The sequence below is a fragment of the Hippoglossus stenolepis genome, chromosome 21, assembly GCF_022539355.2.
Source record: "Hippoglossus stenolepis isolate QCI-W04-F060 chromosome 21, HSTE1.2, whole genome shotgun sequence".
Lineage (NCBI taxonomy): Eukaryota > Metazoa > Chordata > Actinopteri > Pleuronectiformes > Pleuronectidae > Hippoglossus > Hippoglossus stenolepis.
In genome coordinates, this window is record NC_061503.1 from 990,390 (window position 1) to 1,017,631 (window position 27,242).

Below are 27,242 nucleotides of genomic sequence, written 5' to 3' on the forward strand. Positions count from 1 at the left end.
ATAGATATTATGGGGAGGGAGGAGGAACTGTGTGTGTGTGTGTGTGTGTGTGTAATCATTTTTGTTACACTATAACTCTGACCTTGTCTGGACCTGTAGACTTCATGGTGACCAAACCCAGGTCCTTTGCAAAACTTAATATCTAAACTCCTGGTTAAGGTCGGGGGTAAGATGTTAATTGTGATTGTGTGTGTTATAAATTCCTGTTACTTCTTTCTTGTGTACGTTAATTAATTTCATGATTGCAAGACATCTGACAAACGAGCAGACTTTTCCATTCTACAAGATATGACACAGAAGATGCAACCGCTGACATAGCGCCCAGGTCTGTGTCTAGATTAGAGAGCGACTCATTTTTCTGTCTGAACCTGTCCAAGGCTGAGAGAAAACTAACCAAGCTCAACCTGAATGCGACTGGCATTTAGTTTTTTGAGTCCAAACCCGACGTAAGCCTAATGCAGGTAGTGTAAACCGAGTATTATGATCGGTTCCTAACACAGATGGGTATTGTTTGTTTTCCCAATTATGTGCATTGTAAAAAATCAGCCCACTCAACATAACCAGCCAGAACCCGAATATTATTTAAAACATTTTGTCCAGTATGTCTGGTGTTGCCGGGCTCGGGTCTGGTATCCACACTCTAGTCCAGACGCTCAGCCGAGGGTTCACCCTCAGTGCTGTGTTCCCAATGATGCGCTGGTCCAGATCAGAGAACTCTGTCGTCCTGTCCCCCTCACTTTCTCCTTTCCCCTTCTCTCTTCGGTTTTTGACAATATTTCTTTAGACTTCAGATTTGAGATCAAACCACTTTTTAAAATTCAGTAACTGCTTCTCCCCAAACAGCTTTCACTGAACATGTAATTGCGTCCCCTGTAGTTTTTTTGGGGGGGGTGAGTCCTTTGTCTTTAAATTTTCGTTTAGGTATTAAGTTTCTGTCATTTCTGTTTGGGCACACGGTCCTGAATTCTCACGCCCTTTTATGGGCATCGGTGGGGTGTTGGCCAATGCTATTTATGAATAACTGTCATGCGCTCTCAACTCACAAAGACATGGCATTCATCAATATAAGAACACGTGCAAACAATTCTGCAGTTTAAGAGCAATGAGTGTTTTCTTAGGAACTTTATTAAGAATAGATTTAAGAAAAACCTTACAAGATAGTGGTGAATGAGGCCCATAGTCTTTCCTAATGATAACTTAATACATGATTACAGTTTAATATCCGGATAAATCCACAGTGCAGCATTATAATCCTCATTCCTTTTGTGTGCACTATGATCTGGCAAAGCAAAAAACGTGTGCCCAGTGTGAAGCAGAAACAATGGAATTTACTACTATGGTTTGGTGCAGAGGCTGCAGAGTAACCACATGGGCTGCGTCTATGTCCACAGATCTAAGCTGGTTGTGATTGATCTTTCCTCCTGCTATTAGATTGGTATTGATGTGCCAGCAGGACAGATGGCCACACCTACATCCAGGGTCACACTTCAGAAGCTCAAATTTAATCGAAATAATAATACATTTTTTATGATCAAGCTGCACGGAGGTTCGGAAGTGAGCGGAGAGTTGCAGGGAGTGTGCAGGGTAACATTAGGAGGAGCGTTTACAGCCAGCATTTATGAGTCTGCAGTAAAACACACTGGAAACTGGGAAACATAACAGCAAAACACTTTGTGTTTAAGATCCAAAAGCTACTGTGCAAAGTTCATACAACACTAGTCTTGGTTTCAGCCAATCGGTCAACATTTTAAAAGTAGGCATTTGAGTATTCCGTTGTTTCTCCTTTTAAAACTGCTCTGCATGATTAACAACTACTCCTAAATTCTCTACATCTGAGAGCAATCTAGATTTCTTCATCCACAAATTCACTAGAATTTTATCATCCTTTCTCCTTCATAACAACGCTATGGCCGTCATTAAAAAAATACAATTGGTGGGAGCATACACGAGCCTACATTGCAGATAAAGATGCCAGTGTGACAATCTGTATGATGTCTGAAGGTAATGCAGAAAAATATCCCATGGTCTCAGTTAAGACCATGGGATATTTTTCTGCATTAATATCAGCCCAGCAGGTCTGGCAGAGGTGCCGTCCTGGTTCTTCTTTTTCTTTCATTGTAACAGAGAGAGCAAAATAGAACAAGAGACAGGAGCGAACAAGAAGGATGGAAGAGTAGATAGATAGATAGATAGATAGATAGATAGATAGATAGATAGATATGCAGCAGCATGAAAAAAGCAGGCAGAATAAAGAGACTTTTTGTGGCGTTTAATATCCATTCATTGGCTGGACTGCTGACACAGTGAGAGCACTGCGCTCAGGATTTATAGCTACTTCTAATGGGCATGCCCAGAACCAAAGCACTGCAGTCAGCACATTCTCCCTCTGCGCATACACACAAAAACAGCCAGCTGCACACACACACACACACACAAAAACATATCACACACACCCCTACGTAGCTGCTGTCTGAGTGCATGTATCAGTAAAACTATTGGATATGGGAACATACAGACGTGGTGCTGTTGTGTGACTGTCTGCAGCAAGACAAGGTGTTTTCACAACACACACACACCACACACACACACACACACACACACACACACACACACACACACACACACACACACACACTGACCTGCCCAACTGGGGGTCTCCATGTACAGCCGACTGGTCTGTAAGAAGGGATCTATGTGCCGCCCTGTCAAATAAGAATAAAACAACAAGAAAAAGGTCAGACAGATTTTAACATCCAATGCAGGCAAACAAACAATTCAAAAGAATATTTAGACAGATGCCTGATTCACATGTAAGACGTTTGATGTTCTAAACCAACCAGATTCCATTTTTTGCTCAATCAGACAGAAAACAATTGAATTCAATCACAATAATAATAACAATAACAACAACAACAATAATAATAAAAACAATAATAATAATAATAACAAATTCAAAAGGATTCTCTGCAGATGCTCTGCCACACTCTCCACAATCCACTATGATACACACCCTCCCAATTTAGCTGTCTATTCAAGCTGCAGCACATTTACTTCTTTTTGTTTTCCTCTTTTCATTATATCAATGTAAAACGTGGGTGAAGTCAAGCAGTGCTGCCAAATTCTTAACTATGTTCTGCTGCTGCAATAAACACTTCAAATGTATCACTGAACTCCAGGTGTGTCTGAATTTAGAAATAACAGGTAATCCAGGCCTTTATGTCTTTAATCCATTCCTGAAGTTTAACTGGAAGTATTGCCTCTATAGGATAAGGAAGAATATATAAGGTGAAAGGTATCTGTCCCAGCAGAGGACCTTGAGGAACTTAGTGCCTAATGATTGAGATTATGATCATGATCATTTTTTAAATGGACAAACTGGAATCTAAGACTGTTCTTTAAATCCAAATAACATGTTATCCTGTGAATGATTGTGTCAAATGCAGCACTAACATCTAGCAGGATGAGTATGGAAACACGTCCGTCATCTAAATCCAGAAGTTCATTATTAACATTCAGTATTGCTCTTTCTGTGCTATGTTCTCTCAGTGACAGATAATTCCTGTGCAAATAATCACATTTTTCAAGACTTTTTCAAATGAAGGGGAGGTTGGATATAGGTCTATAAGCTGACAAAAATTCACGAGAGGTAATTTTACTTAAACAAATTTTTTTATTGCGTACTATTATACCTACTATATTGACTATAATGCTCTCAGCTGCCAATTTATTAGGTCCAACTTAATTCAATGATTATGCATTAACATTTATACATTCAAACAGTTATAATATTCTCATTGTGATTAAACTAAGTTAGAGGTTTTGATTCAACTTTATGGTTAGTTTAGAGGCTGCAATTTGTCATGAGTTTGTTTATATTACACGTGTTTGTAATATTTTGTCCTCTATCAATGAAGGTAGACTTAATGTCAGAAACCCCTCTCATTATGACACACGAACAGTTTCAACGGCACCACAAACTATATCCTCCAAAATTACACACTGAAGCAACACCTCTTTAAAACTTAAAGAAACCTTAATGAAGGGAGGATTTTTATTTAATAAGTAATTGAAAAAACACAAAGTTGACGTTTTAGGCATAATTATTTATTTGAGTGCATGACAACATCTGACACAGCTCTATTCCCTGAATGGGAACCTGGTATTAGTTTAACATTTCCCCTCACCTCTCTAAAAGAGACCTGATTCAGTTACTCTTTGTGGAGGCTCATGTTCCAGATCAGCGGCATACAGCTGGTAACAATACAACATATGATTACATAATATGGACATTTTTTTAATTGATGGGAAAAGACACAATTCTAATGGCTTTGTTCAGATATAGCGCTTGATACATATGTCCTTAATGATTCATCTACAACCACGGTGGCTTTAGTAACTAATTTAGAGATAAAACGTTTTTAAAGGACACCATACTCCATCCAATACAATAAAGTTCACAGTGATGAACTGTATTCAGCCTCATACCACTGACACACACACGTACAAGCACATGTAATATAGTTTATCTGAAACCACATTAACATTTGGTGCTGCTGCAGCACTTTCATGATATACTGGATGTCAACACACACACACACACACAAAGAAACAATGACAGTCTTGCACTCACAACACAACAAAAAAGATTTTTTGGAGAGTGCCCCTATAGCCAAACAGTAGCTGTGACAGCAGAGCTTGGTGATGCTGGTGTGATGACGGCGGGGTGGCACCCCTGACTGCTCGCTGCTGTATGGTAATTATTGTGGAGTGCAATGTTGGAGAGAGGCCTATTCTGATTAAAAATGTATGCGGCAAGCAAAGGATGGCAACAACTGTGTCTTAAATGGTTTGCATTCATCTGATCTCTAGTTCTAATACCCTCTAGTGATCGTTTGTGTGTGCGTGTGTGTGTGTGTGTGTGTATTTGTATGGGTATCTTTATGAGGACCATTTACCCACTTTCAAGGGCCCTCTTAAGTGTTACCACCTACTCCTAGGGCTTGAGTTATGTGTAGGGTAAGGGTTATGGTCAGACATTTAGTTGAGATGGTAAAGGTCAGGGTAAGGACCAAGGGAATGTATTATGCAGTACAAGGTTGTGTGTTTGTGTGTGTGTCTGTGTGTGTGCGTGTGTGGTTCCAATGAAACAGTCAGGAATTTGGGAGTCATCTTTAATCCCCATTTGTCCTTAAATTCTCACTTCAAACTAATTTCTAGGACCGCCTTCTTTCACTTATGTAACATCTCAAAAATCGGACATGTCCTGTCTCAAAAAGATGCAGAAAAACTAATCCATGCCTTTGTTCCATCCAGACTTGATTAGTGTAATTCCTTATTATCAGGCTCCAGCAGTAAGTCGTTAAAGACTCTGCAGCTTGTCCAAAATGCTGCAGCACGTGTCCTGACAAGAACCAAGAAAAGAGACCACATTTCTCCTGTATTAGCTTCACTACACTGGCTTCCAGTTAAATCTATAATATAATTTAAAACTCTCGTCCTCACCTTCAAGGCCCTTAATAATATGGCACCATCATACCTTAAAGAGCTGATAGTACCTTATCAACCCACTAGAGCACTGCGCTCCCAGAATTCAGGCTTACTTGTCGTCCCTAAAGTCTCTAAAAGTAGAGTAGGAGCCAGAGCTTTCAGCTATCAAGCTCCTCTCCTGTGGAATCATCTCCCACTTTCAGTTCGGGAGGCAGACACCATCTGTACGTTTAAGAGTAGGCTTAAAACCTTCCTTTACGATAAAGCTTATAGTTAGAGCTGGTACCGGCTTGTCTTGGACCTGCTCTTAGTTATGCTGCTATAGGTCTAGGTGGACTATAAATACAACAAGACTGCTTGATATACAATATTTCTACTCAGATACTCGACCATTACTGACAATAATCCATCAATTAATTACCTTCCATTCTGCTACAAAGTGTTTATTCTAATCAATGCTCTAAATACCCTTATCTTTCTGATGTTCTCCATTACACGTGGCATCTATTGCACTTCTGTTCGTCCTGGGAGAGGGATCCCTCACATGTGGCTCTCTCTGAGGTTTCTACCTTCTTTTTTTGGGGGTAGTTTTCCTTACTCTTGTTGAGGGTTAAGGGCAGAGGATGTCAAACCTTGTTAAAGCCCTATGAGACAAATTGTGATTTGTGAATATGGGCTATACAAATAAAATTTGATTGATTGATTGATTGATTGATTGATTGTGTGATGTCTGTTTGACAGTGATGGCTTGGTTTGAAGGAAATATAGGTTTGGTCTCATTTTCAAGTTTCAAAATTCAGATAAGAGAAAAGAAAATTGAGGAAAGTTGAAAAGCTGCTAAAAACCCAGACTTGGTATTAAAATAATATTTAATTAAATTAAATTGTATTTGTATAGTGCCAATTCACAACATATATTATCTCAAGGCACTTCAAATATTCAGGTAAATACACCTTGCTCTATTTATGCATAATATAGAGAAGCCCAACAATTCCAAGAATGAGCAAGCACATGGCAACAGTGGAGGATAACAAACTCTGTTCAGTGGTCTCAGTTGTTCTGACAGGTATGGATGCACCTAAGATGCACTGAAGACACATTCAGAGGTGTTGCAGGACATATGTGGGGACATTCTTTTAGTGATGCAAATGTGAAAAACTGCATGTATTTTCCCCATACACTGATTTGTGGCCATCATCACAACATCAACATTGACCAGCACATATTTTTTGTTTTAAATGAATTAAAGTAGATCATTAACTCAGTCAGCCTCCTCTTGCCTTCTCCGTTTCCTTCTTAGGGACACACACAAACAACAACACAGCCGCCTGTCAGAGTAAGACTGGCTAAAACCACAACACATTTGGTCTTTGCGAACACAAATGATCAAGCCATGGGATTATTTGCATACAGAGCGGGGGAGCGAGATCCCACCAACACAAGTGGTCCCTCGAGATGCATGTGCAGACGCATTCTAATGCCGAAGTGACGCACTGAGAGCTGTCCACTTGGGATCAGATCACCCGAGACCCGAGTGTGTGTGAACTGGATGATGTGTAAAAAGTTTATGAGGCTCATCAAAGTGATGCTCTGTGGGGATGCCACCATAAGGAGTTTCAGTTGCATTGCATTTAGGTATGTTGCAATCGCTACTATTTGTACAAGGAGCTTTGTAAAGTCTGTCAATGGTTTTGTAAATGGTTTTGTATTTATATAGCGCTTTTCTAGTCTTGGTGACCACTCAAAGCTCTTTACAGTACAGTTTTACATTCACCCATTCACACAGTGCATCTATTAGCAGCACTTTGTTGTTCTATGAGGGGCAATTCGGGGTTCAGCATCTTGCCCAAGGACACGTCAGCATGCAGATGGGGAAGACTGGGGATTGAACTGCCGACCTTTAGGTTGGAGGAGGACGACCGCTCTTCCCCTCAGCCACAGCCGCCCCAATAACCCTGATGAGGGGCTGGCTTTCTCTGATAAGCCTACAACCAACATTACTGCTACTACACTTACTGCCACAATATTACCATATCACTGATAACATAATAATTATAATATAGATAGTAATGTAAAGAGTAATGAAATATAATTATTTTTATGATAACAAAAATAAAGACAACAGTAAGGGCCAGAATCTGATTTGTAATCTGGATGTAGTGGTCTGGAACCACGGTGTCTGCACTCTGTAAAAACCTCATCTATCATCAGTGCAATTAAAGTGTCTTCTCGCTGCTAACTCTAATGAATAGCTTGATAAAGCAGATTTATAATGGTAGGTTAGGAGGAGTGAAACCAGCAGTGACTCCAACTGACCATCATGGCCACAGGAAATTACTGTCTGATATCACTGAGTGGAAGGATTTGACAAGATGACCCACCAGCTTTTACAGCATTGCCACTTCGTCTGATCAGGTTGTACTTATGAAGAAGTGATGTGCCCAAGGCAAGTGTGTGTGTGTGTGTGTGTGTGTGTGTGTTGTGTGTGTGTGTCGGGGCTGAGCACCTCAACTATAGGGGCCCCTGGCAGGTGACTGGGCCTGATTCCATTAAGCAGCCAGTAATTTGGCCCATGGTTAATCAAATCAACTTTAATACCTCCAATCAAATTACAGCAACCTCCTGTGTCCCATCACACTGAGCCAGAGAAGAAGAGATAGAGGGAGAGATTAAGGACAAGTAGGGAAACAGAGAAATGCAGACAAAGTTAAATGGCCTGTATTTATGTAGAGCTTTTCAAGTCTTGATGTTCACTCAAAACGCTTTACAGTACAGTTTATTGCCATTCAACCATTCACAAACCCATTCAAACAGTGCATCTATGGGCAGCCCTTTTTCTATGAGGTGCAATTCTGGGTTCAGTATCTTTCCAAAGGACACTTCGGCATGCAGATGGGGGAGAGGACGATTGGTCTACCCCCTCAGCCGCCCCTCGATGTAATGCAAAAGCCCATGTTAAATTGTGTGGAGAAGAGCGGTAAACCTATGGCCAATAAATGAATTGTAAATGATTAAATGAAGAGTGAATAGAGGGACTGGGGAACTCACGTAAGGCGCAGGTAGAGAATGAAAGAGAGGAAGGAGGTAAGAAACGGGGAACACAGTAAGATATAAAGAGTGTTGAAATTGAAATAGAAGGCAAGGACACGGAGAGGAGGGAGGGATAAGAAGAAAGAAGAAAAAAGCAGACGCAATAGAATGGAGCAGGTTGAGGTTGTTGAGCTCTGTTTGACACAATGTGTGTGTGTGTGTGTGTGTGTGTGTGTGCATGAGAGCAAGGGAAAGAGGTCCACTGACACCATAAAGGAAATTGATTCTGCTTCAAGAAAAGAAGACCAAGAAGATAAAAAATAATGAACTCCTCCTTTCACTGTCATTTATACAATATGTTTGTGTGAGTAAGGCAAGTAGATTATTTTAAAACAAATTACTGTGAAACACCCTACACATATTTTACAAGAGTACCTAGTTTGCAAACTATTCATTTGTTCACACCTATGAATAATCTGACCATGTCTATAACAAGTTGTCATTAGCAGAAATAAAAGCTCAACTTGTCCACAAAAAGGATTTAATGCTGGTGGTAATGATAATTGTAAGATGACATTTGTGCATTGATTAATGACAGACTGGCAATATTTTGCACTGGAACATGCAAAACATTCATTTATTTCTCAAATGCCCTCAGCTCTGGAAACCCAGTCAAATGAATAGATGCACATCTAGCTGAAGCAGGACATGCATCAATAGAGGTAAAGGTGTGATTCAACCTGTGACTTCTAATCAATCTCAGGTCCAGGTTTGTTAACATATCGCAAAAAGGTATATTATGGCAGAAGAGATAGGTAACAAGGGGAACTGTTTCCTATTTATTTGTCTGTGCTTCACTGGGCTGTACAACGTCCACCACGGCTGCAGGTGACCTGTTGTGTAAAGCCTTGGCTACATAACATTCTGGTGAGCTTAGCTATGCAGAGTATGTCCATACTATTCCATACCATAATAATCCTTGGGAATATGAATCCTGCTTCACAACAACAAGGAACATGTCAATCAAATCAATCAATCAAATTTAATTTGTATAACCCATATTCACAAATCTCAATTTGTCTCCTAGGGCTTTAACAAGGTGTGACATCCTCTGCCCTTAACCCTCAACAAGAGAAAGGAAAAAAAAACAAAAAAACTTTTTAACAGGGTAAAGAGAAGGTAGAAACCTCAGAGAGAGCATGTCGGTTTTAAACCCAGCCACTGCAAGAATTTCCGAAAGAACTTCCCTCTGACAATATAATGGTCTCAATGAGTTATGAGACAAAAAAGAGGCCTGAAGAGAATAAGTAATGCAAAAAATGACAGACGTCAACTATGTACATGGATAAATACTTATACAAACAGCCAAAAGCTGACTCCAAGGCCAGAGATATACTTACTTTCAACCAAGCGTTACTGTGTACATGATGGATTCCTTTGGTAAACGGCATCTGTTTAGAACTTTGGTTGTGCATGTCCTCAGTAATTAATGCTACACATCCGCAAGATGCAAAATATATATATATTTGAACAGCAGGGGCAGTGTAGGGATTGTGTGGTTGCAACAAGGTAGGTATTTCAACTGTCAACTATATATGTGTGTGTGTGTGTGTGTGTGTGTGTGTGTGTGTGTGTGTGTGTGTGTGTGTGTGTGTGTGTGTGTGTGTGTGTGTGTGTGTGTGACTTAATCTTAACAGCAGTTCTCCCAGCAGGCGATTGTGGACTGCAGCACTGCAAACTTTCCAGATGGGACAAGATGAATAGTTGTAGCCTGGACATATCTCAGCATCACCTTTGCTAAACCGCATAGTAAATGTTAATGAGAGCTCCCACATGCCAGCACATGGAGTATAGGCCTGTTAAACTCAGTCATTGATGAATAACAGCAAATGTGGCAATGAGACCATCACTGGCACCAACAGAAAGACAAAGGCATGGAGACAGAAAAGGGGACATAGGGAAAGAAAGATAGCAAGCTTAATTGACATGGTATATGATGGGCGAGACAAGGAACAGGGAAAAATATCGTATCACACTAAAGCTAGAAGGTGGACGTGGACGATATAACAGTGTATATGGAGATGAAAAGTTATTAAGCAAAACATGAAAACCAGGAGAGGGAGCTGATGCAGAGAATGGTTTGTGTATTATGTATATGGAGATAAAGAGCGTAATAAAAACATGGAAAAAATGGGGAAAGATTGTTGATGGGGAGGGCATAAAAATGAGAAACGACTAACTGTATAGCATCCAAAATAAAAGACAATGTAGACGAAACAACAGCACAATGTTTTATCTCCAGTTTGTGTTGATTTAAGAAAATGTATGAAGTCATAAAAAGTAACAAGGATGTAAAGCTGCATTCTAAAAATCCATCATGTCAGTCGTGCAAAATCACTACAGCTCTGTGATGAAAAGAGAGAGTCATTAGCTGCTTGTGGAGGGATGGACAGTTGTTAAGTTTCAGCATCAGCATCACCGTTTGGTTTGTGGCTGGAACGGAAGAAGAAATAAGTTCCTTATGGGTGGGGGGGGTATGGGCGTAGGGACGATGTGAAGCCTGATTTTTATGGTAATGATGAGAGCTGAGCTGATAGGACGTCAGGTGTTTATGCCGGAAACCCAGCGTCCTCACCAGCAGTGATCTTGAAGATTGGGGGCTACTTTACTGGGAGTAATGGGCCTTTTTATTAACAGATGTGTACATGCTGCTGGGTGATGGTGGCTACTGATGAGATTTGATTTTCCCCTTTCCTTCCTCTAAGAACATTTAACAGCCACCATGATGTTTCCATATGGGTCTTGTTGTTTGATCATCTTTAAATAACAATAATCATTCCCTGACTACATTTCATCTGCAAGATGTCGAGTGTAAATACTAAAACAACAGATCCAATTTTCAGGCAGCACTCATCTCACCACATGCAAATGACCCCTCCTGCTGATCTTGGTATATCAGTGTGGTTTACCAGATGGCAAATGAGGCTCAACTGCAGGGCCCCAATGAGGGATCAGGGGCTTGTCCCTTACTTAAGTGACATTTGATGAGATGGGGTGCGGTCAGAACCTTGGGATGTCATTGTGCTTCTCCACAGTGAGGGAATAAAAGAGGAAGATATCAAGGATACCACTGTGTAAATCTGCACTGCATATAAACAGTGGGAACTAATTGCCGCCGGAGCAAAGTTAATTTTGTTGAAAGGAAGGATGAGACAAAAGGGACATCGTTTTCTTCAAGCCCTTGTAGTGTTTGATTGTATATTCAAGTAATCAGGTAACAGGCTTGGATAGTATGCTGAACAATATACAATTAGGTTATAAGAACATTTAGATCCAATGGTTTGGCACATTCTAGTTGGAATTTAAAAGGTTTGAACTTATTAATTAACAGTGAAACCCTGTTCCACTGACTGCAAACCAGGATTTTATTGGTAAAAATATATTTTGCTTTCGACTGCGTCAAAATAGCAATGCTCAAACAATGTTCCTGACCACACTTCATTTTAAGACCAACACCCGCATGGGTGCTTAGTTGGCTGAACTGCATTTTCTATTTAAAAAATACAAGTGAATGGGAAAAAGACAACTGCAATCACATAAGTTTAAAACTAGCAAAGACACTTTACATACATAGAGCCCTTTATTTTTATATTCCTCAGTTTTTGAACTGTGGGGTGGAGGAAAGACTAACTAACCAACTGGTTTGTATGTACAGATTGCAGTTAATTGTGAATGGAGGGAAATGATATAAAATTACATCAGGATTAATCAAACAAACCGTTATTGTCAGCAGCAGTTAACAGGAGGTGGTTTGGGTGGACAGAGAGTAGACTGTGTTGCACCATAGGCTAGAGTTCACATCCACAGTCCAGTCGACTTAACTTAACCACAGGTCAGGTATAACACGGATTGTGTAGATATGCAACATATTTATTGTCTTAAGTTGATTCAGAATGCTGTTGGTGGGTGGTTATACTGAGTAGACACCAGTGTCCTTTACTAAAGCATATATGCCTTTTCAGCCTTGGCAGAGAGAGGTAAACACTAGACCATCTTTGTGATTGCAAATATTTATTGATGCTGCCAATTCTAGTAGATATATCTGCAAGTACCCTCAAAATACATTTGAGGTTTCTGAGAAAAAAAAGGACTGACAAAGATTATGTGTGCTGGAGTATCTATCTTTTCAGATATTTCAGAGATTCACAGTCCCTCATATCCCCATCTTTACGGTTGGCTTCTTTACTTTTTGAGGGCCCACGGTATGCAGAATAGGCGTTTCAGTTCTCGCCTTCGTTTATTGTGCCAAGTCCACATAAACGCTTGATTATGGCCATATACTGCAGTATGCTTGGTTGTGTGTTATGGCCACTGATCTTTATGTCTCTCCACACAGAAGGAAGACCCACACCTCAGCAAAACACTGGCTACATAAGCATTTGCATTTGTGTGTGTGTGTGTGTGTGTGTGTGTGTGCATGTGTGCCTTCGTGATAGAATTCTCCACCACCAGTCCATCTGCATACATTCTCCCGGGGGATGTATACAATAGGAACACTTAAATGAGGCATGCATAAATGGATGAAGCCCCTCTCGTGTCACATGCAAGGGCCTGCGTGTGTTTTCCTGGTTGCTTGTGTTTTATTCTCTCTTCATGGCTAGTGGTGGTAAATAAGGATAAAATGAAGAGAAAGAGAAGGTGGACATGAGGATGGAGAGTGAGGAGGGAGGGTGAAGTTATGGGCATCAGACACAATTAAACCCCAGAATAACTCAGGGATCAGATGTGCTGTAAACACCTGAAATGGAAAAAAGAGGATGTAGGAAATGGGTGGGGAGAAAAGATGTGAGATGAGTGCAACACAATAACATGATGAGTCCCAATATAGTTATGTGGAATAAACATGCTGCATTTGTGTATTTGGAAAAGTGTGTGTGTGTGTGTATGTGTGTGTATGTCTGTGTTTGGGGAATCTCTGGATCGCAATTGAAATTGACTACACCTCTTTCTCTTTGTAAACATGTGAATGGCTCCATGTCTGATGTGCGAGTGGTAAACTGCCATTTCTCGGAAGGGTCAACTCTATTTCACGGGTTAGTGCCACAGTGAGCAATGACAGCATCTAGCCTCTTGGCTTCATAAAGCACAGTGCCATTCATTCTCCATCTCACAAATACTGTTTGTCAATTTTTAGTTCTACCTCAATGCCACAATCTCCGGGAAAGCCACAGCTTCAGGCCAAGAGGGTAGCTTCTACAAATAACAACCAAAGCCAGATAAAGCTTTTCTGAGATGACAACCAGAGCAGCAATGGTACCCCTGAAGGCTACTACCTACTTTATCTCCCTGGACCTTCCAATGCCCTCAAGAATTGCATGGGACATACAAAGGAGAACACAGGGAAGGAAAATCCATGAGTGGTAGCAATAAATTAATCAAACTATTTCACAAAAAACTAAATAATATTCATTCCTAGAGTTATCGTGCAATATTAGGACATTACTATGATCTGCATTGCACAAACTGTTGCAGGTCTATGAAGGCTACAGGTAGTTATGTAACTTACTTCAATATGTTTTTCTTGCTTTTTATAACTCAACTGACTAGTCATTATTAATATTCTTTTCCGAACCCTTACCAATCAATTCCTTTATAACCTACACCTTACCCAGTCAGAGGTGGGGGTTGTGGTGGGTCCTCACAACAGAAATTTTGCTTAAAATGACTATCATTGATTTGAAATTACCTTAACAGCCAGCCTGTAATGCATGCTATTCTTAGTTAAGCCTGACACATTTTTAAAGGTATGAATGAATTGTAAAGTTAACCTTTTCAGTAAAACTGAATGAGCAGGGATTGAGTACAAGTAGAAGGATTTTGGAGCAAACCCACTCATTCCGCTGGCTGCTTTTAGAAGCGTTGGCCTTTGGTGTAGATTTTTAGTCGACAGAGGTGGACACACATACAAACACTTTCAGTGCTTTCCACATGAATTCCAGCAGTGCTAAAACTGCTGAGCTGAGAATAATCTAAGCTAGCATTATCAGCCTGTGTCAGTGGCAGAGGGAAACAATGCAAGACTAATGGGCAGGTGGTAAAATAAGTGAGTGTGTGTGTGCCTGTTGTTTGTGAGTTAGAGAGAGAGAGAGAGAGAGAGAGAGAGAGAGAGAGAGAGAGAGAGAGAGAGAGAGAGAGAGTGTGTGTGTGTGTGTGTGCGAACGAATGCATACATCTTATTGTGGCCTTGTATTTGTGAGTACTACAGTCATCTAGAGGTTGTTACCTTATGCCAGCTCAGGGTAATATATTCAGTGTACTTTGAGTTAATGTACCTTTGAAGGGGCTCAAAGTGGAGCCTCTGATAAGTCAGGCTAACGTGCTAGCTCACAAGCATATGGCAGGCAATAAAGGGAGATCGCTGTACAATGAATGTAAAGTACACATAGACAAATCATTGAAAACCCCCTGGATTTCCTGAGAGGAAAGTCACTGGACAACTCTACAAGCAAACCTCCAACTACAGCATCACTTTAACATCCAGATTAATCATCCTCATCATCATGTTGGGCCTCTGTGTCCAGTAAAGGGACGTAGACCCAGTGGAGAGATACAGCCTGGCTTTGTTCCGTACTGTTACCATACATAAATATATTGCTTTTATAGCGACTCAGCTTATGCACTGGTGTTACAAGGTGTTAGTCATATTAAAAGTTAGGAAATTTCAAACAATTTCTTTTTTTCTACGACAACATGCAGATCTGCTCTTTAAAATGAATGTTCCGTGCTTTTCCTAAGAAAAAAAAAGATTCCCTGGTTAATATTTTTGTATTTATTAAATGATTTGCATTCATTCAATTAAATCATTTAATTTGAAACTGCTTTTTCATAGAGCTGCAGCATCATGGTTCTATAAGCGAATGGTGACACTGACATCAGACAGCAGACATACAACAACTCCTCAAGCTACACTAGCTATACTGAATCTACCAAATAAATCAGTGGCTTTGATCAGTAATACCTCCCTCACGTCACTGTCAGTGAGGTAGTGTATGTACTGTACATTGCCTTCTGGCTCGACACCCACGAAAAGACGGCAGAAACAATCACGATATGTTAAACATGCTACAGAATAGTGGTTACTGAAATATTAAAAGAGACTCTATATGCAAGTTTTCTCTGGCGCAAAACGTGGGTTCTTGCTGAGAGCAGGTGGTTGTGATAATTGCTTGCCAAGAGCTTCAGCCATTGTTGCGTTTACAAGACAAGAGTTTAAAATCCGCATTCTGAGCAATGCTTCGAGGCAGACTAGACGCTGTAGTGACTTGCTATCAGAAAACGATGAGACAAACCAGCCAGGCCGGGGCTTGGTAAGCATACTAATTTCAGTAGATGCAAAGAAGTGATAGAAATAGAGGCAAAACAAGAGTTGGCATTGCTATGTTAAATGTTCTGTATTTATATAGCGCTTTTCTAGTCCTGATGACCACTCAAAGTTTTACATTCACCCTTTCATACACACATTCAGACAGTACATCTACATGCAGCACATTCTCTAAGAGAAGGGGCAATTTGGGGTTCAGTATCTTGCTTAAGGACACTTTGGCATGCGGACTGGGGTAAACTGGGATAGAACGGCAGACCTTCTGGTTAGAGGATGACCGCTCTAAACCCTGAGCCACAGCCGCCTATCCACCACTGGATCCAGCTCCTGGAGATTAAAGAAATTAAGTTTGATGCAGATTTTTTATATTTTCAGCTAAATTGGTAAACAGATGTTGTTAATGTTGCATATGTAGTGATAGCAAAACGTAAAAATCGAAGCAATCACATGGACACAAAAGACCATCTGCACATTCTTCAAAACCCCAAGTATGCAACTGATTATTGCAGTACAGTTCTTGCTGTAAATTATCCCATATAATATAGTTACTATGGTCTAAATGCAAGCTCTCCCAAAAACTAAGAAATAATTATCAATGTCGCTTAATGTGTGTGTGTGTGTGAGAGAGAGAGAGAGAGAGAGAGAGAGAGAGAGAGAGAGAGAGAGAGAGAGAGAGAGAGAGAGAGAGAGAGAGGTGGGTTACCATATATGGTATATGGTAACGATGTGTGAGGTGAGACAGACATGGAGCAACAGAGAACAAATAACCCATTAGATGGTCATGTTAGACTCTCAGGGGCAGTGTGTGTGTGTGTGTGTGTGTGTGTGTGTGTGTGTGTGTGTGTGTGTGTGTGTGTGTGTGTGTGTGTGTGTGTGTGTGTGTGTGTGTGTGTGTGTGTGTCAGCGATGGAGAGAGGGCTCTCTCTGTGTGACATGATTGCTATGCATAAAAAGCCCCATTCTGCTGACAGTCGCAGAAAGACAGAGAAAGGGGACACACACACACACCTTCACACCCCTCCTCCTCCACTTGTTCATCCTGCTGCCGTTGCTTTATTGATTCTTAAATGACACCAGAGTCACTGTCATGGATCTGCTGTGACCACTCTGCCGGCCCTGTTTCATTAAATCAGGAGGAAAAGACGCAGAAAGACACACAGACGCAAGTAAGGCTGTGTGTGTGTGTGTGGGTGTGTAGAGACACAGAAACCAGCACAAACTCAATTATTGTATAATTTCACAATTTCAATTTATATGAATAAAATAAACTTTCATTTTGGATGCCATACCCATCTAAAAGCATGAACCACTCTCCAGCATTTTGTGGGTGAAAAATGTATTTACTGCTCGGTGATGACTGAATTCATCTCACGTTCTGAAACAGAGAGCTCTAAATTGTTCACACACCAGCAGACTTTAGGTAAATGATTAATGTAATTTGGTTTATTATAATTACTTTCTATACTCTGGCCAAATAAGCAACAGGGTAGGTTTGTCAGCTCAGCCAGCACGCACACTCATTACAGAGACGGTTTTGATGGCAACCAGACAGTGTCTCCACTCCAAAGATTTGCTGTTGTAATCAATGGATATATGAGGAAAATGTTGAGCTTTTATTCCAGAAAAAGGGATATGGTTCAGTCAGCAGTCTTGGTTTCATGCAAAAATGATCCATTTAAATCATACATGGTAAATGGACTGCATTTATATAGCACATTTCTGGTTTTAACAACCACTCAATAATATGCTTTACAATACAAGTCATCTTCACCCATTCACACACACACACATTCGTACAGTGCTTCTATATACCATTGTTCTATCAGACATCATTCACACTCTAATGGACCAGCTGTCAGGGGCTATTAAGGGTTCAGTGTCTTGCCCAAGGACACTTCGGCATGTGGACTGGAGGAGCAGCGGTTCGTTATGACCCGCTCTACCTCCTGAATAACAGTCGCCTGAGCCACAGCCACCCGCAGTGCAAGTGACTCCTTTAAGCTGTTGGTGCTTTCCCACTCATAAATCATGAACTTGTTTAAAAAGTTATCTTTTTTTTCAGCCACTTCAACTCATCATTACATGTTTGTTTTTTTCAGAGCCCAGATATGGATGTTATAGTCAGCTTTGTATGACATGAAAACTCCTAACCAGAAGATACATTATTTTTTTCAACATTACAATGTCAGAGCATGCCTACTGATATATCTCCAGTACGTCATCTTCAAGGCCGTAGGAGAGGTCCTCACTGGACCACAAATACTCTCTGAAGTAACATGATGAATGCAAACTGTAGGTCAGTAGCATACAGTGAGTTAATAGGCGAGCAGAGCTGCAGACACAAAGGTAGCTTGACATGCACACTTGACTGTAGCACGCTACAGCTAGTCATCTGTCAGAGATGGTTAAGTTACACTTTATTGTCCCTAATGTGGAAAATTGTCTTTGGCGCTCGGAAAAAAATCATAGGTTACACATTAAAACAAATTCAAAAAACTTTAAATCTGGAGAGCTATGACTATAAAATCAGTGCCAAAAACATAATTTGCCAGATCAAAGATCACAGTTTCAGAAAGAAATCTGCAAAACAAACAGGCATGTTTAGAATGGGCACTGTACTAGTTAGAAAAAGTACCTATTAGGTCCCAGGTTTGATCATCAATGCACAGATGTACAAAACAAGCTGCTATCCTGAACACGTCATAAACTCCACACTTTGTCAACGCTGGTCTGCTGTCATCAGGATTTATACAAAACTATGAACTTGGGCTGTTCCAATGAAACTGGCATGTCACACATCTGTGGTGCCTCCTCAGCTGCTGCTAACACATGAGCCCACACATTTGACGGTTGCAAGACAACATTTGATTGTTTGTAATCTCTGGCGTACAATCAAAACAAAACAACATAAAATGACTGACTTACTTTACTGATAGGTCAAGAGGGAATGTAATCGGTCAAGCTGATAGTGGACAACCCCTGCTGGATCAAGAGACAAACTACATCACAAGGTCTGACGCACTTTTAGACTGCACATATTTAATTGAACGGGTAAAGATTGAAAGATTTTCCCCCCACGTTCGAATGAATGTTCGAATTTTTTATAAAAAGGCCTACCAATGACCCGATTTTATCATAACTTGGCTTAAGATCAGGGTATGGGTCAAGAAAGAACCCATACAATTTCGATATAGATCTGGACAGAGATCCATACAGTTTACCAGATTTCTCTTTTTCTCTCTTTGTTGATTCGCGATTCGTGTAGGGTAAATATGGGTTAGGGAGAAGCCTGTGAGACAGTGTGGTTTAGCAAGAGACAATTCATGCACTATATAAAAACAAAATCATACATTATACAAAAAAAAATGTTCTGCAATAAAATTACATTTTAGAGTAGACCATGTACTTCAGGGTGGTCCCTCACAAGATATGTACAGTTTTTCTCTGCCTTAAAGGGATAGTTGACCGAAAAATGAAAATTCACTCATCATTTACTCCCCACTATGCCGATGGAAGGGTGGGTGAAGTATTTGAGTCCACAAAACACTTTCGGAGTTCAGGGGTAAACAGAGTTGCAGCCAAATCCAATCCAATTAAAGTAACTGGGGCACCAATACTCTTGTGGTGTCATCCAAGTGTCTGTAAGTCCCGACATTCAAATATGACTCGAAACGATGTTTTAAACCTAAAGGTCCGCTACCAGAAGTAGCATTGCTAACGCGCACCCTGCGCGTGCCTTTGGGTGAGAGCTTGTGTAGAGTGTGTGTGGTGTTTCCGGTGTGTGCCTGCGAACGTGAACGTGGCTCCAGAGGAGGATATCAAAGGACATTTAGGCTTCAAACATGGTGTAAATGATGCCGTTTCTAGTCGAATTTGAATGTCGGGGCTTGCGGACACTTGGATGACAGTATGGAGCCATTTAGGGGTTTTTTTCTTAGTTGTTTTTTTACGTTTAAAGAATCGGTCCCCAGTTATTGTATTGTATTTAATTTGGCTGCAACGCTGCTTAGCCTGGAGACTCCAAGTGTTTTGTGGACTCAAACACTCACCCACTCCTCCATCGGCACAGTGGTGAGTAGATAAGGAGTGAATTTTGGTTTTTCTGTGAACTTTCCCTTTAATGGCCTGCTATGAAAAAAACTAGATGTTTTGGTGCATGATCTGATCAAAAACCTCAACATTGATGCTGTGAAATGATTGATGATGATCACGTGATCCCCATCATGTTCTAATGGGGGACTTTAAGTAAATAAGCTACGCAATTCTTTTATATAATCAACCGCTCATAGTGATGAATTTGACCCAGGACAAACGTGATCACTAGAAGTTTCCAGTAGAATTGAGTCGGGAGGTGGCGGAGCAAGTTTTGAGAAGCCTCGCAATTGTCTTTCTCTCTCTATTCTCTTCTTCCAATGATCTGATTGGCCAAATATATTGACATGCAGAGCGTGAATGCATGGCATGTGGAACACCATTTATCACAGTTCAAGCAGACTTTTGCGAAACATGACATCTAAAGGTTGCTGCACACTAGAGGATAATCCGGCTGGAGGTCACTCAGTGCTGATTATCTGCCTAAATAATCCTGAAGTGTTGGGGGTTTAAAAATAATCTTAATGCTACGAATTGAGTCTGAGCCTCCCCGATCTTGAATCGTAAATATCAAACATGTTTGAAAATTTATGATAATCGGCTCTGAAAGAGCTGCCGGTCCCTCTGGTTTTTCTCAATGTTATCATTCTTCTTCTTCTTCTTCTTCTTCTTCTTCTTCTTCTTCTTCTTCTTCTTCTTCTTCTTCTTCTGAGGAAATCCACCTTCCCATGCATTAAAAAAAAACTTAGGTCAAGTCCTATGCCAATAGTCCTGAACTGGCTTTGTGGGCGAATAGTCCTGATGGTGGCGCTACAACAAATCTTTAAGTTTAAAACATAGAAAATTCATAGCAAATCAATGGTAAGTAAAGTTTGCATCAATTGACACCAAACTTGCTACACTGCATCCTCAGACTGTCCATAAACGATGAAGGCAGATTTTTGATTTATCAAAAATTGATCCCACAGTGCATCAAAATGTTTTACTGTAAACAGTTCTGTAAACAGATAATGGAAATTCTCGCTAAATTGAATCCTAATGTTCACGGAAATAAATGACAAAATTCTCATGTCTTGGTAGATGCAACGTGAAATATTTCTGAATGTTATCTCGATAATATTTTGAAAGTTATCATCATGTCACCTACTGCAGTCAATGGAAATACATCATCTTTAAACATCAGTTTTTCCCTCATGGAGCAATCAAACTTGTGAAAATTAATTACAGGTATCCCTATACTGTCTAAATGATGTACAGAAATTATAAATTTTTTATCTTGGTAACTGAATTTTATACAGTAGCAAAAGTCAGCAGCCATGCAGAACGCATTACACCACGAGTGAAGTGATGTCATCTGGCAGATAACTCATCAAGATAATGACTTGCCTTTAGAGTCTAAGATTGTGATAGACAACAATAACAATAACTCTGCTTATGTTGTAGAAGTTAGGATCAAATTAAATAAACAGAATGGCCCTGTACCCTTGAACAGGAAAAGAAGGGGGCAAGGGGGATGATAAGTTGGACACACCTGTGAGCCAAAAAGGAAGAGGAAAATCTAACACAGTCAGCATGGAGGAGAACTAAGGAGTGAGAGTAACTGAAGGAAGGAGATCATTGTGAAGATAAACCAGTTTCTGGACATAAGTGCTAAAAGAGGAAGAAAAGTGACCAACATTTCACTAAAAGGTGGCAGTTGATCCAAGAACTGGCTGGTTTTTCACAATCTTCCTGGACAAAGAGGCAAATGAGCCGATCCCTGCAGCATGATGAAGTTGATTCAAAAATCGGTCTGACCTGCTCAGATTGGGCCGTGATCTTCTGTCTCAGTTGAACTACAAAAGCTACATTTTTCTCCTCTGGTTAATTCACCCCTCATCTTTCACTCTCCCTGGAGATTGAAGGATCCCCCTCAAACATGCACTTTACCCACATTTTCCACTCACATTGGACATTAACTCCCCTCTCAATCACACACACACACACACACACACACACACACACCCCTCTCCACTGATTGAACTACGAAGAATTGAACTGACTATAACTGAATTGAATACAACATACAATCCGTTTTTCTGAACACACTTCCCACACACACATAATCTCATACATCATCTAAACTCAGATTACTCAAAGATGACTAATTATCTTCAATGGACATTTAATTTTCTGATTACATCTTCTGATGTTTATGAATCATACTTCTTTGATTTGATTATAATTTTTTTTATAATTAATTGAATACTTATTGATGAACTGAATTGATTGTTTGTGATTCCTTTTTCTTTGATGCCTTTTTGTAGCTAGGATAACAAGCTATCAGGGTCTTTGATATATTTTAATTAATTGACAGGTTAAGAAGCCCTGTCTGGCGCCCAACTCTCTTTATTTGACAATTTAGAAAACCTATCCTACAGAAATGGTGCCCAAAGTGGGGCTTGAAACCTAGAATTTAATTTACATTGAGTGAATTAAAGCTGCAATTTAGTTTTTTCCTTATATATCTTCTATAGACTGTTTTGCAGGTTTTGAGGTCAAAACACTTTGCTAAACTCTGCAATATTCTAATGTTTTGTTTTGGATTCCTATTGTAGTTAACATTTATTGATTTCTGAGAATGACCGTTAACACTACATTTTGTGAAAAATAACATTCCCCACAATTCATTCAGAGATAAAGAGCACAGACACGACATTTTAGCTAAACCACAGCCTTCCTCAGTGTCCCCATTAGTGTCTCTTGCAATAGAAGCTCCGGATGTCAATACCCCCACACACACTTATAGTGCAAACTGTGCATTTAGTGCAATTTTACAGACTTACTTCCCAACTCCACATCGACCTCTAGTACGGACATCTAATGTCTCTGGCCAGCCCATATCTTCCCCTCACATGGATAATGTGCATTCTGTCAATTAGTCCCTTGCTTGGGAAGCAGAGGCTGCACTTATTGTAAGTCGCTTTGGATAAAAGTGTCAGCTAAATGAAATGTAATGTAACTTCCTAAGTTAACAAGTTAAAGATCGTAGCTGAAATAAGTGCAAATCATCGCCAAATTTAAAAAAAAGTTACATCCCATAAAGAAGTTATGGAAACAGAAATGGATAAGATAGTCAAGGTGGTCAAACTGATGGTGGAAGAAAAAGATGAAAAATTCCGAAACCTCCCTTCTGTTAGAAATCCTTTTATGGTGGAACAACTTTAAGTGGAAATTAAACAAGATCTCAAAAGTTTTCATACAGTAATTGAAGAAATAATCAGAAAAAATTCAAGCAAGTAATACTGAGCTAATGAACTTGACTACAAACCTTGGGAAAGTGGAGGTGGAAAGTAAAAAACGGTTACAAAGTCTTGAACAGCAAACTTCCTATCTGGAGAAAAAACCTGGAATCCTTTATTGTAGAAGCCATAAAGTCTCTTTCAAGCCCTAGTGCTCATCCTTTGGATAAACCTTCCACAGCTACAGCTACAACCTCGGCTATGATAAAAAGTGATCATATCAAGTTGGCCTTTCCTTCCTATGGAGCGTCTAAGGATGACCCTGATCCCCTCACTTATTTGTCAAAATGCCATGACTTTCTTGCTCTTCGTCCATTTTTTAATGCTGAGATTCTGGCAACTGTCAGAACCGTACTCCATGGGACTATTCGTGACTGGTGGGAAATTGCCCGATCAACGATAATCACCTAGAGCCAGCTTGAAACTGTTTTCTAGCAGCTTTCCTCTCATAAGATTATGAGGACGAGCTAGCTAAACGTGTCTGAACCAGAAGACAAAAAGAGATAGAAACCATCAGAGACTTTGCTTTCTCTTATAGAGCTCTCTGTAAAAGATGGAACCCCACTCTCACAGAGGCTAGCATTGTTAAAATGATTCTGAAAAACATTAAACCACTTCTTATTAGTCAGCCTAGGGGCAGAGTTGAAACTGTTGAAGATTTAGTATGCCTTGGTCACAAACTAGAAAAAGACTATTAACAACAGCACTATCTGTATGTCAAGTTTCAAGTAATTTTACTGAAGACAGAAATTCTAACCCTTTCCCCCAAAATACCACCTCAGTTCAAACTGTTGACCAAACCCGACCCTTTGTTTTGTGCTGGAGATGTCAAGGAAACCACCCTCCTGGTTCCTGTCCACATTACCATTCATCTGGCAATTCCGCTGCTTCTCACCATAGCAGGTGCCTCAGCACCCTCCACGACCTCCAAAACCAAAAGCATTGCTTGGTAATGGCACTGTGTCGGTTGTGAAATTCAAAAAACCTGTCCAACAAATGTTTTAACTAGTATATGAAACATCCAATGTGCCAAATTTGGAGACTACCTGCAACCCTCTTGATACCTCCTCCAGTCCCCATCAACTCCTTGTGCCAATTTCCATAGATACTTGGCTTGGAAAAGCCATAGTTGCCACCTGAGCCAGTTACACTCTCATTCATGAGTATCTCTGGTTGGAGTTAAATTAATTAAAGGGCTGACCTCCAGCCATGGGCAAAAGGTCCTTGTATCTCTCCGATGGTGATGTAGCCAATACAAATGGATGGGAAAACCTATCTGTGGAATTTCAAGGAAAAGTGTCCACTCTACCTACAGTTGTACTCAGGTCAGAAGCTCTAGCCTATGGTAGGGTTCTTGGCCTTGATTCAATTTCTAGTGTTAAGATGATAATCAATGTGGCTGATAAAGTATACAGTTTCAAGTCCAACCCCTCTGTTTCTTATCCTTTTCAGACAGGCATTGCCCATCACCCAGGGAATAGAGCTCATGAGAAAATCAAGCAAACCTCTGAATGCCAAAGACCAGTCCAGTATGGAATCTTTCACTGGTAAGGTCTGTTCCACATCCCATTCTCTATCTGGAGCCTGTGCAAATAGAAGTCAAAGATTACATCAACCTTTCTCAAACGCTCACATACAAGATCGAGCAGAAAAATCGTCAGGTTCAATCACGCAAGTGTTCCAGACTCCAGTTCAGAAGGTGGTAGTAATGTACCTAAAGGTCGTTTGCCAAAAGTTGCTTGCCAAAAAGTTGGAGTCCAGCATGAACACTTCCATCCACTGGTTGTATGAACAGTTTCTAGTAGGGTTGAATACTCGGATGAAAGGAGTATCCGGTACGGATAGTGTACTTTTAAGGAGCACAAGTACCATCCGAGTAAAATTAGTCAATATCCATACTCATGGTGAATAAAAATCCTCATTGGATAGCTGTGTCCACATCATTCCTTGATAGGCCAGCCACACACAGAGCTCTTCCCCTACACAGAGCCTACAAAAAGTTCACTGCTGCCAGAAGCGCCACACATTACACATTACACATTACATATATTCTCAGCGTCCACTGGGCGAGTCAGAGTGCACCACGCCCGGCTAGACGCAGACGGAGCGAGCGCTCCTCTCTCACACACTCACACACAATGTAAAAAACTAAAATTCTGTAAATGTATGTGATGACATCCACTATGTAATGACAACAGTGCTATTTCTGTTCCCTCTTAAATATAATTCAAGTTATTACAAAAAAATCCTGCTCACTTTATCAAGAAAATAATTCTATAGAATAACATCAAGAGACAAGGCTATATTTTCTAGGTTTGTGGCATGGAAATGATGATTAAAAGCATCTCTTAAAACTCCAAGACTGAAACACACTCACACACACACACACACAAACACTTAAGCACACATACACGCAAACATATTCTTACACGCATTACAAAATTCCAACTGAGCACCAAAAGTATCGTTCCGTTAACAAACTTTTAAGGTATCTGCAGAATAACATTGTGGCTAAGTGGATAATATGCATCAGTATTACAAACCTGTTCCAACCATTTTATAGCTGATTTCCAATGGAGACAGTTAATTATGTTAGAGTCAACACAGCTAACATCATAATATAACAGCAGAATGACAGAGAGACAGATTTAAATAGAGCTCAGTCTAAAACATCTTGCTGGCTGCCTCTTCTCTGCATCTATCAGTAGTAAAGCAGGCAGGAAAATGTGATCAGAAACTGCAGTGAGATGGTGGTGTGATTGCTTTTTTAAGGCTAATCGTGTTTGTATTCAAACCACTCTAGGATACAATTCAATCTGTATTGGCAATACTGAGGCAAATCTTCCTTGGTTATCCACACACATTCACTGTCTTCTTCTGCAAAGATCTGGCAGAGGCCAAATAAAACATCCATACTCTTTTGATAGGTAGTGTTTATGCAGACTGCTCAAGGGCTGCAAGTGTTACTGTAGTCTCTCTGTTCAATGTCATGCACACTTTAGCAAGCTCTCTTTCATTAAAAGGGAAACCTGGGGACTGTATGAACCTGAAAAATATTCCTTGACTGAGTGTGTATCCAATATACATGAATATTCACATCAGGGACTTGGAAACAGTAAAGTCAGCATTACAGTACTTGCAGAAAACTATGCAAGTCAATACTAAATGCAATGAGAAAGCATACTGTATCAGAAACATGAAGCCTATCTGTTCATCTACGTCTTTAGAAGAAACAATTTTTAAACAAAAGCTTTGGATCTTTTCTATTTTAATGTGATAGTCACATTTGCTTTGAAAGAGCCCCAGCCACCTGTAAATACTATTCTCTATGCTGATCCATCTTCAGCATTCAACTACATTGTAAAAGATGGGGTCTAACTCCGTAGACTCTGTTCAAAGTTATCTTCATCCAGGCAATTAGGTTTATGTTTATTATCAGTGTTATGCTGTGATAACAAATCTATTCATGACTATGACAAGAAACAGTATTATTCCATTGCAGTTTAGCAAGTAACACAAAGAGTGATTAAGTGGTTTCCATGTACAGAAAAAAACTAAGCAAATCTGTTGACCTGAGCTCTGACTGCATAGTCCAACTCACGAGCTGAAACACAACTGAACGGTGGATATTAAAAGTAAAGTAATTCATATCCCATCAATACATATTACTGACTTGACTTCTTCCCCGGAGTCCCTTTGCCTTATCGTTCGCAGATCCAGGGCCGCGGCTGTGGCCACATCATGGATTAGGATCTGTGGATCGCGTATCAGAGGTCGTAATGGTGGATCCAGTATGGCGGATTCTGCATCGTGCTGGCTGATCGTGATAATAATGGCGGATCCTTTATCGTGTTGGCATCAGATAATGGTGGTGGACCACGACCGAGGTGGCAGCTGATGATGGATCCTAATGGCGGCAGTGGACAATGACTGTGGACTATAGTGGCATCCGATCTTGATGGTGGATCATG

General features: G+C 40.3%; 1 protein-coding gene across 5 annotated transcripts in view; it reads right to left on the minus strand.

The window, feature by feature from the left end:
- The window catches only part of rbfox3a (RNA binding fox-1 homolog 3a), a 488,647-nt gene that overhangs the window by 265,879 nt on the left and 195,526 nt on the right, over positions 1–27,242 (minus strand). For all 5 annotated transcript variants that reach the window (XM_035146628.2, XM_035146626.2, XM_035146627.2 and 2 more), the window contains one exon: positions 2,640–2,702. In XM_035146628.2, coding sequence (XP_035002519.1) covers positions 2,640–2,661 — 22 coding nt within the window. In that variant the 5' untranslated portion in view covers positions 2,662–2,702. The remainder of the gene's footprint in view (positions 1–2,639; positions 2,703–27,242) is intronic.